The following is an 11,259-nucleotide window of genomic DNA, read 5'->3' as shown; positions in this document are numbered from 1 at the left end:
ACCTAACCAAACACATTCCAAAATAATTTTCCTCCCTATTTTCTCTCCAAGTTCTCTATCCACCCTATTTCACCTCCTAACAAACACACCCTAAGAAATGCAAATTGACCTAAAAATCATTAACGCTTCCTTGTTTAACAATTAGATAAATAAAGTGTAAAAAGGGGCAATAGAATTCATCATAGCAAACTTTTCCAAACTTTATGCCATGCACAATTCTAAAATACATAGGAGAATGAAAATTATAATCCATATTACAAGCACAATATAAAAAATTATAGAAAATGTGGAGAGAAGATTTGCATGATGGAAGAAGCTAGAAATGTCCAAAAGAGGATCACTTTGACAAGAAAACACTTCATTTTCTATTCCTATTTATTTTATGTCGTCGTTTATGATGCATACTCATGTAACCAAGAAGCTGGAGATGCTTCAAAAGCACTTTCTATGAGGAATTGGGGACACCAAAAAATCACACTTGGTGGATTAGATAGTGGTTTGCTCTCCACTGAAAAATGGTGAATTGGAGATCTAAAGTTGGAAAAGGATCATCTTTCCCCTTCTCTAATAGTGAAAATCAAGTTTTGTGGAGACCAACAAAGCCACATTTTCCCATGGAAAAAGCATATAGGGTGCAAGGTCCCAACAAATAGTTATGTTTTTTGCACTGACAACAATGAAAAAAAATACTGACAATTGATAATTTCCGTAAGAGAGATTCATTGATAGTTAACAAGTGTTGAATGTACTAGAGGACTAGAAAATTAAATGAAGTAGAATGACCAAATACGGTAGTAAAAGTAGAAGTTTAGCTTTTCATTCAATCCAGTGACTCAATATAGGATAAATTATATAAAATGCCAACATTAACATAGTACTAACAAGTATTACAATATAATAAAATTTCTATTCCACACTTTCGTTTCAATTGAAAAGTAAGAAAAATTATCTCTTAGAAATAATTGGACTTCTTTTGTGAAAATTCATTGATTGTTTTATATTCTTTTTTTACGAAAACTTTATTTCACAGAAGAGGAACATATAGTCCATCTGCATCCAAACTCCCAATGCAGAGAGAGGAATGGAAGAGATGGGAGGTGTTCCTCTAACATTACGATCACAGGCCCAGAAAGTAGAAACAATTGGAAGATCACTTTCAAGTTCAGAGATATACTTCGTTTGTACTGACGTCTCTGCTAGAGGGGCAGCAACTGAAAAATTGGGAGTGTAAGACTGCAATGAACAGCCATATGGGAAAATAAATTTTCAGTCAAATGAGTATATAATATGCAAATTTAGTATGTAAGTGAAAGCTACAGTGAATCATTACCAACAAAGAAGAAAGTGATATCTCTCAATAATCTTGAACAAAACACCAACCAACCCTAAAGCAACAACAAAAATAATCAATAACAATAAGCTAAATCCAAAAAAAAGTGTCATCCTTTTAGAAACATTTTTTAAGAAATGACGTTTGTGAACCATTTGTTTCAGGGCAAGCATTTTCCATTCAAAAGTCCTGTGCAAAAGATATATATTTATATATAAAACAATGTTACTACCAGCATTACTGAAATAATTGGGTCGAGGAGAAACCAGTCTTACCTGGTCCAGTATGCTTCATCCTGATGTTCTTGTCAGCAAGCTTCTAGCCATAGACTGATTCTCCACCTCTTCCATTACCAAGTGCAAAATTACTTCCCTGGATCATGAAGTAGGGAATAATCCTGTGGAATGTGCTACATTGCAATGAAGAGGTTTTCCACACTTTCCAACAACTTTCTCCCCTGAAATAATTAAAAAGAAAGGAACTTATAAGATGAACTTCTAAGACCATTTATTGTGATATGGCCACAGTCAGGATATTATTCAATCCAGAACAGTCAACACTTTCCTTATAAATCTACAACTCCTTTTACAATTTGTTGAGGAAAGAAGGGTGGCAATGGGGCATATAGATAGTTGTATCTAGAGCATCTGTTAGGTACAGGAGGGTTATTGTTAAGATCAAACTTGCGGTTTTAGGTCATTGTTTAGAGATTGGAGAAATAAACTTGATGAAAAAACTAGAGTAGGGTTTAATTGTGAGATAATGGGAGAATGAGATAGAATAAGGAATTATTGAAGAAGTGAAAGATAGAGATAGATAGAGAGATAATTGAAATTGAGAGGGATTTAGGGAGAGAATTACAAGAGAAAGATCCAAGCAAATGCATCACAATTCACAAAAGAGATTAGAGTTACAAGTTGAGTATTTATACAAGGACTTGCTCCAATCCTATTGGTTGTACATTTTCTAAATATGAATATGTTATAAATGGCTATTCCCATATTAAACGTGTTAAATGAGCTCTAAATTGAAGAAGCTAGACTAGGAAGCAATTGCTATTCAGAAAATTTAACATGTGTTAAATGGGAAGTAGTATAAGCAGAGTGTGCCAAATTATTCTCATGCTTCAAGGAAGCAATTGCCATTCAGACTTTGTGCACATCATGGCTCCTTAATGAATCTTCTGTCTTTTCATCCCTACCTTGTGTTTGACTAATTTGGAAGCACTAGGTGTATGGATTGCTTCATCTTTATTGCTAGAGTTAGTCAGCTCCATCTTTCTCTGGTCATGACTTGTCATAATTTTTGTGATTCCTATTGCTATTCTTTTGTCTTTCCTTCTGCCGACTCTTCAGTGATTTTGCATTATTAGAGCACTTAGCCCTTTAAACTTCTCTTAAACCACCAACAATACCATATGACAAGTGACACTCATTTGAGCTAGGGATAAGGGCATTGATTTTCTTCTCTCTCTTTCTTTTCCTTTGTTCTACTGAACCATTCTCCTCAGTTATAGAACCAATGCTTTGTGTTTCCTCTTCTCCAGCCTAAAAACAATAAAGCAAAATAAGCTAGTCCAACAGTAATGAGATGGAGATCTAAAGAAAGGATAAAGCGAGATCTAAAGAAAGAACAGATCAGCATATAAAATGTGATCAGTCGTACATGGATAAAGAAGCCTTTGTAAATGAATCTGCAAGCGTTATTTCTGTATCACCAGCACCAGATTCTTTGGACTTGTTTTCCAATGGCAATTCTGCAATAAGATATACAAAGACAGCATAATCTTCCATCATATATTTAATATGATTCTTCATCAAACACACCAAATGAACTCCCACCAAAAGAAAAACCACTGCAGGAGGGACATCAGTTTCCCCATGTTTAAACTTTAAACTAATAATGCTCATTCATTAAGGGGGAAAAGAAAGTCATTATGTGTCTTCAACTAGAGGACTTCATCTAATAAATGGGTGAGGACACACTATGAGACCAAATTGATAGTAGAGAACAGAGGAAAAGGGTGAAATAAGAGAAGAATGCAAGGATAACAATCAAATAACACTATAACAGCCTATAGCTGGTCTATGTCAAATTTTAATAACAAAATCAGAATATCTTAACAACCCCCCCCCCCCCCCCCAAACCCCACCCCCCAAAAAAAAAAAAAGTTGTTAGCATTGGGGATGAATTCTGGTTTATGACACTTCTTACAAACACACAAGGAATTCCAGGCAACACAAGCGCAAGACCATACAAAGGCTCAAAGCCAGACACCGAGCTTTGAACACTAGCTTGGGTTCATTTCATGCACAATGTCTCTGGCATGATTTAACCTCCTCCAGACTACTAATCCCATTTAACTATCCCCCACCTCCATCTTTGTCATCCACCTAGTCGAGCTCACATGACACACTTCTGCCAGTTTGAAATTTATTTGGAAAGCAGAATAAGCATTTTTGTTTATTAATGCCATGTGTCATTAATTTACAATTTAAAACAACGCCTCCATGGCAAGGAACCTATGATCTAGCTATATTTGCATCACCAACAATTTTCAGAAGAGATTACACAGTTCAAAAAAATTTTATTCTGGTCAATAAATTTCAAACTCCGGGCCTGGACAGAGCTCAAAGGAGTTCTCAACCAATTAATGATCAAGTCCCTCCCTAAAATTAAAATAAATTATATTTAACAAAAAGCATAAACAGGAAATGAAAGAATCACCTCCAAAATGGCCTTCAGAAAACCCTTATATTTCTCTGGAGTAACTGGCTCGACTATTGCAGAACCTCACTTCCGCATCAAAATCTCCATTATTACAATGGCCTGTAAATAAAGATGTAAGTGCATGTGTTGAAAATTTCCAACACCAACACCAATACATTTTCATTATTATGTATATAAGGCAAATAATTGCTTCATGTCAAATTTGCATGTGCCTTTGATCTAAAATGATGTCTGGGGACAATGACCATGGTTGAACTTCATACACGACATCATACAAAAGACTGTGCAGGTCTTTGTCTTGTAAGCATGACACTAGTACTTTCAAAAAGCCCAAAACAGCCTTTAAATATGCAATCAACTAGCATCAAAAGCAAAATCATACCAACACTCTGAATCAGGAGCAATTAAGAAAACAATCAGTTTTATCACTTCCACCACTTTGGTATGCAGCCAAGATAAAAGTAAGGGGACAAGATCAGGCATTGACAGACAGATATCTACATCCTGATAAACCCATACTGATAAAGCAGACACCGTTCCACTTTTTAGCTGAGCAGATGAGCCAGAAAGATAGCCCATCATCTGATTAATGTAAAATCATTAGATATAAATGATGAAAGCAGCTGTGGAACTGGTGATACATCAAAGGATCAAGTAATTAAAGGTACCATTAGTATCAAATCAGATGTTGAAGTAAAATCATTTAAATACTTACCATGCTAAATCAGTTTGTGATAAGGTGCATCAGAAATAGCTGATGAGCCTTTCAAGCTGGCACTTATCTTAAGGAGTATATCATAAGAAGCTTTCCTGAATTCTTCATTGCCCTACATATAAAAAACACATTACTAATACAGCAATCTCTCTTATCATGGAATTAGTACTTTTTTTGATAGGTAGATAGATAGAGGGGGAGAAGGAGGTGGGGCTCAACCCACAAAAATGGGGCACCACAAGGGATGCCATTACCACTAGGTTATCACGTGAACCCCGATTTTTTTTTTTTTTTTATAAGTAATAAAAATGTTATTCGAACATTAAAAAAGAGAGTCACCCAAGTATACACGACGTACACAACTAGGGATCAATACAATCAAAACACAAATTACAAGCATCCATCAAATCATAAATCGAAGAGATAGAATGGCTTTCTACGATAGACATCCAATCTATTAGCATTTTAAAGAATAATCGTTTTAGATTGATTACTGTCCTTTCAAAATCCTCAAAACACCGGTTGTTTCGCTCTAGTTTAAAATCAAATAAAAATTATAAAAAGGGTGTGGTTACAATTTAACTTAAGTAATAATGACACAAGAAGCTTCAAATGACTCAATTACTAAGCTTACTTTAAAAGGTTGACAACAGAAAATGTAATACATCAAGAAGAAAGACAGAGTTGGACCACAGCCCCCCACCACAACATACACAAAAAAGAAAATCATGAAAGCATGAAAAGGGAGGAGGAAATATTGGCATACATAAACTACCAAACCATATAATCTAGTTTCCTATGTTGCAAGACAGTAAAACTCTTTAAGGTCCTCTCCATATTTTCAGATGATGTGCTTACTATACATACTGTCATGTATCCTCATTATTCAGGGAAAATATTATTTGAGTGCATTGACTTCCTAACTGGATATCATAATTGACTTCAGATGAATATTCAATTTAGCAGAAGAAGACTTCATGTGGATAGATAAATCTACTTCAAATGCTACTTTAGTGGCAGCTAGGCTTCCACTATCAGTATCAAGCCATTTTGTGGGCCAAATCACAATCCACCAATAGTAGGGTAATGGCAGTGAACAGCCATTATCTGATTAAGAGTTTTAAGCTCCAAGGTTTTTGGCCAAAAAAAAAAAATTAAAGGATAGAACTGAGTGACATGTATGGGATAAAGATCTCATTATGCACATTTACACAAGATCAGGCCTAAAATTCTGGCAGAGCTTCAAAGTTGTACTCTTAAGAAACTAATAGGGTTGATAAAGAATCAACAGACCAAATAAAAGTTGTACAGGACAGTTACAACATCATACTTCTATAAATAATAGCTCTTACCTCCTTGAATGTGCGTATAATTCTCATTGAGTATAAGAAAGGCCTTTGTATTCTCCTTCTCCAAGCTCATCTGCACAAGCATACAAAGGTTTAACAAAATTCAGCTAAAGAAATTTAACAGCCTTTTTAATACTGTACAGAGAAGGCTGCCACTTCACATATAGGGCTGAAAGCATAAATGTTTTTAGGGAACCAACTAACTACAATTAACATGCCAAATAAGCTCAAAGCAAGTACTTATGAATGTACCAAGAAAAGCATAGGTCCATGAGATGTGTTTGCAATATCTACAACGTAAAATGCCAAAAGAAACTGATTTCATCTAAATATGTATTAACTATAAAGTATAAACCAAACTTCTCCCCCTAAAGAATACCAATGCAAATGTGATAAGAAACAACTAATTGTGCCAAATAACCTCTGGCTGTAATTCAAGTCAGTAGATAATCTTCATTATGAAGAGAAGTGAAACAATGGAACCATGAGAATGTAGTACGGCCTCATTCCGCATAAAATGTTTATGGAAGATCCTTTGAAACGAGAATACAAGCACAGGTGCCAAGCTCTGAATTGCAAGTTGAATAGCATGAAAAATGAAAAAATATCACATACTACAGATGCAAAACAACAAGTTTAGGTGCCAATATTGATGAAGTGGAATATGCATGCACTACTTGTAACTAACATTGACTAATTGACCTTGATACATGAATTAACCCAAATCTGAGTTTCCCATTTGAGTTACAAGTTCCCAACAAGTGCATTTAACTATCAAGAAGCTGCTGTAGGATGATGGAAGTAAGAGGAGAAGGCAGGATAAATCGGCATTGAAAGCCTTAAAGTGCCATTCGGTAGTTGACCTTCTGTACCAAAATGTCGAGGTCAGAACCTCCCAGTTTTGCTGAATTTTGAGTTCCTCTGTTTCTCAATGCGGCAACAATGTGGGTTCTGGTTTAAGTTTTTTTTTTTATTTCCTATTGTGGCTTTTGAATGTATGTTGAATGTTTAAATGACAAAATGATTCATTGAGCAGACACAGCAGGATATTCACTTCAATCTGGATCCAGTGAAGTGGTTATGTCCTGATGCAAGCTGTTTTAAGCTAAATGCTGCTGGTTTGAGCATCAAAGATGGGACTGGAGATATGGGAGCGGTAATTCGTGATAGAGCAGCTGAGGTGTTTGCTGCATTTTTTTTTGATAAGTAGTAAGACTTTTATTGAAAAGAATTGAACATCATGTTCACGATGGTGAACACTTTGAACAATGAACCAAATACAAGAAAATCAAGAACTAAAGAAAATAGAAACTAACAAATCAGATAAAGCAGTACAATTCGTACACCCCCAAACACGAGCCTAAAGAAACAAAGTACGAAAAAGTAGACTTTTTAGATGTTCCAACGTTCTCACCTTATCTTTAAAAATCCGGGCATTACGTTCCTACCAGACTAACTACATTACACATGCCAGGACCATATTCCAAATGGTTGAACAATGCTTTCCAAACCTGTTTCTCCAAATAAAAAAAATAAAAAAAAAGTTCACTGACCTTGGCATTACCCATTGAATCCCAAACACTGCAAAAGCTTCACACCATAATGCATGAGAGAACTTACAATGAAGAAGAAGGTGATTCATTGATTCCCCATCACAGCAACATAAGCAACACCTATTAACCAAAAACTGACCTTTCTTAATAAGGTTGTCAATGGTGAGTATCCCATCATTAGCTGCTGTCCATAAGTAGAAAGAAACTCGTTTAGGCACCTTAATATGCCATACACACTCCCAAGAAAAGACATCAGTGGTAAGACTAGATAATAGCTTATAAAAAGAGCACACATCAAAAACACCCAATGTAGTCAATCTCCAGACCAGCTGATCATCCCCCTCACCCCTCAGCATAGAGGAATAAATAAACTCAAAGAATGAATAGATAGTGGTTGCTTGCCAATCTTGAGGACCATGCCGGAACAATAAATTCCAACTCCTCTCTCCTTCTGAATTTGATACAACATGTGTGTTTGTGTACATCAGGAGACGATCTCAATCGACCGAACCCACAAGCCTTCAACTTCTCACACAAGATTTCATGAGATTCTAAGCTAAAAGATTTTTTCTCAAGGACCCTTGCAAGGCTTTTTCAATTTTGAAAGCAGGACTTCAGTTAGACTATCACTCAAAATATGCAGAGAGTTTATCAAGTTTCACATAAATCTTCTAGGAAATTTGTACTCCTCATCATCCATAATATACAAGGAATTATCTTTAAAATGGAACCGCTCTGTATGAAGTTCTTTCAACTTCCACGAGGCATAATAGCTTTGTGATTCAAGCTTCCCAGATGACATAAGTCTTATCAATGTAAAACCACCAAATTCATTCAACTCAGAAAGCATTGCTGATAGATCTTTGTTTAAAATGACAAAACCCAAAGCCAATTCTATCTTATGCTGCCAATCAATCCATTCAGGAAGATCATCCTTCAAAATCTCCTCTCTCACAAGACAACTTCCACATTGACACTCACGACCCGACAATCAGAGATCTGAAGGGAGCTCCCATGCATAATGGGTTTTCGAAACTACAGAAATAATGGATCCTCTTGGGGTTGGTAAAGTAGGTCCATAACAAAATAGATTGAACTCACAATTCCAAAAAGATCCCAGTATAATACAAAAACTCAATTCAGAAGCCCACCTCCCTCGAGTTTGATCTCAATTCCGACAATCTAAATACATTAATATGGCACGGATTATCAAGACCATGAGCCCATTGCAACAACGGCATCATTGGTTTCCGCACGTCACAAAGAACCAACAAACTATCCGAGGCCAATGCAAAACAGAAACCATCAGATCCCCCCGCCATTGTAAACGAAAGGAACCGTTCATTTTGAACCAAAGTATACATCCTCAACATCTCAACCTTAGCTAAAAAACTCACAGCACACCCATCAAACCTCAAATCGACCAAGAAAACAGCATCAGACTGGGCAACAATCAAAATCCTAGGATGCCATCTGAATTCACAGCTCAACCATTTACAATTCCCCAAATCAGCAACAGCACCCCACGATACAGGCAACTTAGTCCCTCTAAAATGCGCATTGGAGTTGGAAGTCCTACTTGTTCTAAGACAAGACTCCAAATCAAACAAGAACAAAACACCACTTTCTAACAAAACTACACTCTCCTCGGGTATATGTGGACTCCAACAAGCATACACAACAGAACTAGTCTTAAAAACCTTAGAACCTAAACAAGAAACTCTGGGAAATTTACCAAAATTATGAATTTCCTGAACAACAAACCAATGCACAGAGCAAAATGTAGAAGCCAGCAAATACCCAACAACAGTGGAATGATAATGATTATTACCCGGTACTTTCGTGTAAAACGCCATCGTCTTTGGCGCCCCAGATGTCGAAACGGGAAGCTTTGACAGAAAGAAGCAAGAAGCCGAGTCGGTCGGAGTTGGGACCGGTGGGGAAGAAGAGAAGGAGGGAGTTGGAAGGAGAGGAGGTTGTGGGTTTGGAGGAAAGGTGGTGGTGGGTTTGGCAGAAATGGAGAGGAGAAGAGAACAGAAAGGGTTTTGGGTTTAGGGTTGAAGAAGAGAGGACCCAATATGGGTTTTGAGTCTGCAAGGAGAAATGGAGGTTTGAAAACTGACGATAATGGGAAGAAGGATTTCCAGTCCGATGATAGTTCCATTTTTTACCCACTTACCAGAGCTATAATTGGCCGAAGAAGCTGGAGCTGATGGAGGAGTGATTTTTTTTTTTTTTAAGGAAACAGTCGAACTTTATGGGACTATTTGGATCAGCTTGTCTGAAAACTAAGAACTGCAAATTAAATATACTATTGTAAAATAAATTTTAAGTATACGAATTACAATAATTTTTAAATATGTAAATAGTATTGTGGGACTTAATTTTAAAGTTATTTTTGCTTAAAAACTCAAGAAAATACTTATGTGTCCCGTGAATACTGCACAGATCCACTAAAAAAAGTTAGACGCTGAGAAACCCACAAAACGCACTTCCCAAACATACATTATATCAATGAAAATGAAAACCAAGAATGTCAGCTTAGATAACAAAAAAATAAAGATGGTGAAACATCCTCTATCCACACTACAAAATTCAAAATTTCTAAAGCATATCGAGCTAAAAAATAAGCAACCTTATTACCTTCTCTTTTTATACGAGAGTAACATAATTCACTAAAAAGTCTAGCGTCAAAGCAAGCATCACCAATGAATAAACAATCAGTGCACAGAAAAATACCATCTTCTTTGAGGGCCTTAACGAGTACTTGACAATCTTCTTCAAGAACAACTCAGTTGAAGCCCAACTCCGCTACAAATTTGATCTGTATCCTCTCTGGAGTACATTCTTGTGTATAAATTTGAGAGATCTATGGATTGGTGTGTGCAAGCAAATGTTCTTATATTCATGTTTTATGATTCTTTTTTGTATGCAATAAGCAATGTGTATATTAGCATGCTTAATTAATTAGAAAATGGGGTGTAATTCTCATCGAAGGGAGTGGCATTTGTATTTGGAATTATGAATTTTCATTTCCATCATAAGCTCCTTCTAACTTAAACCAAAATTATAAATGATATATTAAGGGTTTATTTGGGATCCACTTATTTTGCTAAAACTGAAAAGTTTTTGCTGAGAGTATTATAGATAAAAGTAAAAGCTAGCTGTAATAGTATAATGAGATCCATAAATAGTACCGAAAAATACAATGAGACCTATAAATAGCAGCAAAAATAAGTTAAATAGTAAAATAAACTGGCAAAATTAAGTCATGCCAACCGGCACACTAAAAGTAAGTTTAGAAAAATGGCACACCAATGATTATAGGCCGTTGGTTCTCAAGTTTGTGAACAATGAGTGCTATTTTTCATATCTATCTCATGCCAAAGGAGCTATAACACTCGAATTTCTCAACAAGAATTGTTTTAATCTGAATTTTATGTTATTAGAATTCCCTCTGTTTATATCGAAATTGAAGAACATAAATGCAATCCCACTAAAATTATTGGATGAAAGTTTGAGGGATAACATGAAATGGCTAATTATATAATTCTTTGATATCCCATTAAAACTTAGGATCTA

General features: G+C 35.8%; 1 protein-coding gene across 6 annotated transcripts; it reads right to left on the bottom strand.

Moving 5' to 3' along the window:
• Positions 1–792: 792 nt before the first annotated feature.
• On the bottom strand, positions 793–9,908 carry LOC142609792 (uncharacterized). Of its 6 annotated transcripts, none has more exons than XR_012839683.1 (10): positions 7,745–9,908; positions 7,539–7,635; positions 6,128–6,197; positions 4,776–4,887; positions 4,058–4,159; positions 2,996–3,086; positions 2,532–2,877; positions 1,606–1,787; positions 1,331–1,385; positions 793–1,233 (listed from the first exon to the last, which is right to left on the bottom strand). XR_012839683.1 is itself a non-coding variant. In XM_075781513.1 (10 exons), exons 1-3 carry the CDS (start codon positions 9,839–9,841, stop codon positions 4,880–4,882), a joined length of 411 nt encoding a protein of 136 aa, XP_075637628.1. In that variant the 5' UTR covers positions 9,842–9,908; the 3' UTR covers positions 793–1,233; positions 1,331–1,385; positions 1,606–1,787; positions 2,532–2,877; positions 2,996–3,086; positions 4,058–4,159; positions 4,443–4,642; positions 4,776–4,879. The 6 variants fall into 6 exon arrangements, 2 of the variants coding, with proteins under 2 accessions (XP_075637628.1, XP_075637627.1); XM_075781513.1 differs by lacking the exon at positions 7,539–7,635 and adding an exon at positions 4,443–4,642 and having other exon boundaries at positions 9,509–9,908; XR_012839681.1 differs by having other exon boundaries at positions 7,539–9,908.
• Positions 9,909–11,259: the final 1,351 nt, after the last annotated feature.

The sequence above is a fragment of the Castanea sativa genome, chromosome 9, assembly GCF_040712315.1.
Source record: "Castanea sativa cultivar Marrone di Chiusa Pesio chromosome 9, ASM4071231v1".
In the NCBI taxonomy this organism is placed as follows: domain Eukaryota; kingdom Viridiplantae; phylum Streptophyta; class Magnoliopsida; order Fagales; family Fagaceae; genus Castanea; species Castanea sativa.
This window is presented reverse-complemented; position numbering and strand designations above follow the sequence as displayed.

Coding starts and splice junctions, on each gene's coding strand:
- LOC142609792 (XM_075781513.1), bottom strand. CDS start 9,841: ATGGAACTATCATCGGACTGGAAATCCTTCTTCCCATTATCGTCAGTT. Junction 6,198..9,508: donor GTTTTACACGAAAGTACCGG/GTAATAATCATT, acceptor ATGCTTGTGCAG/ATGAGCTTGGAGAAGGAGAA.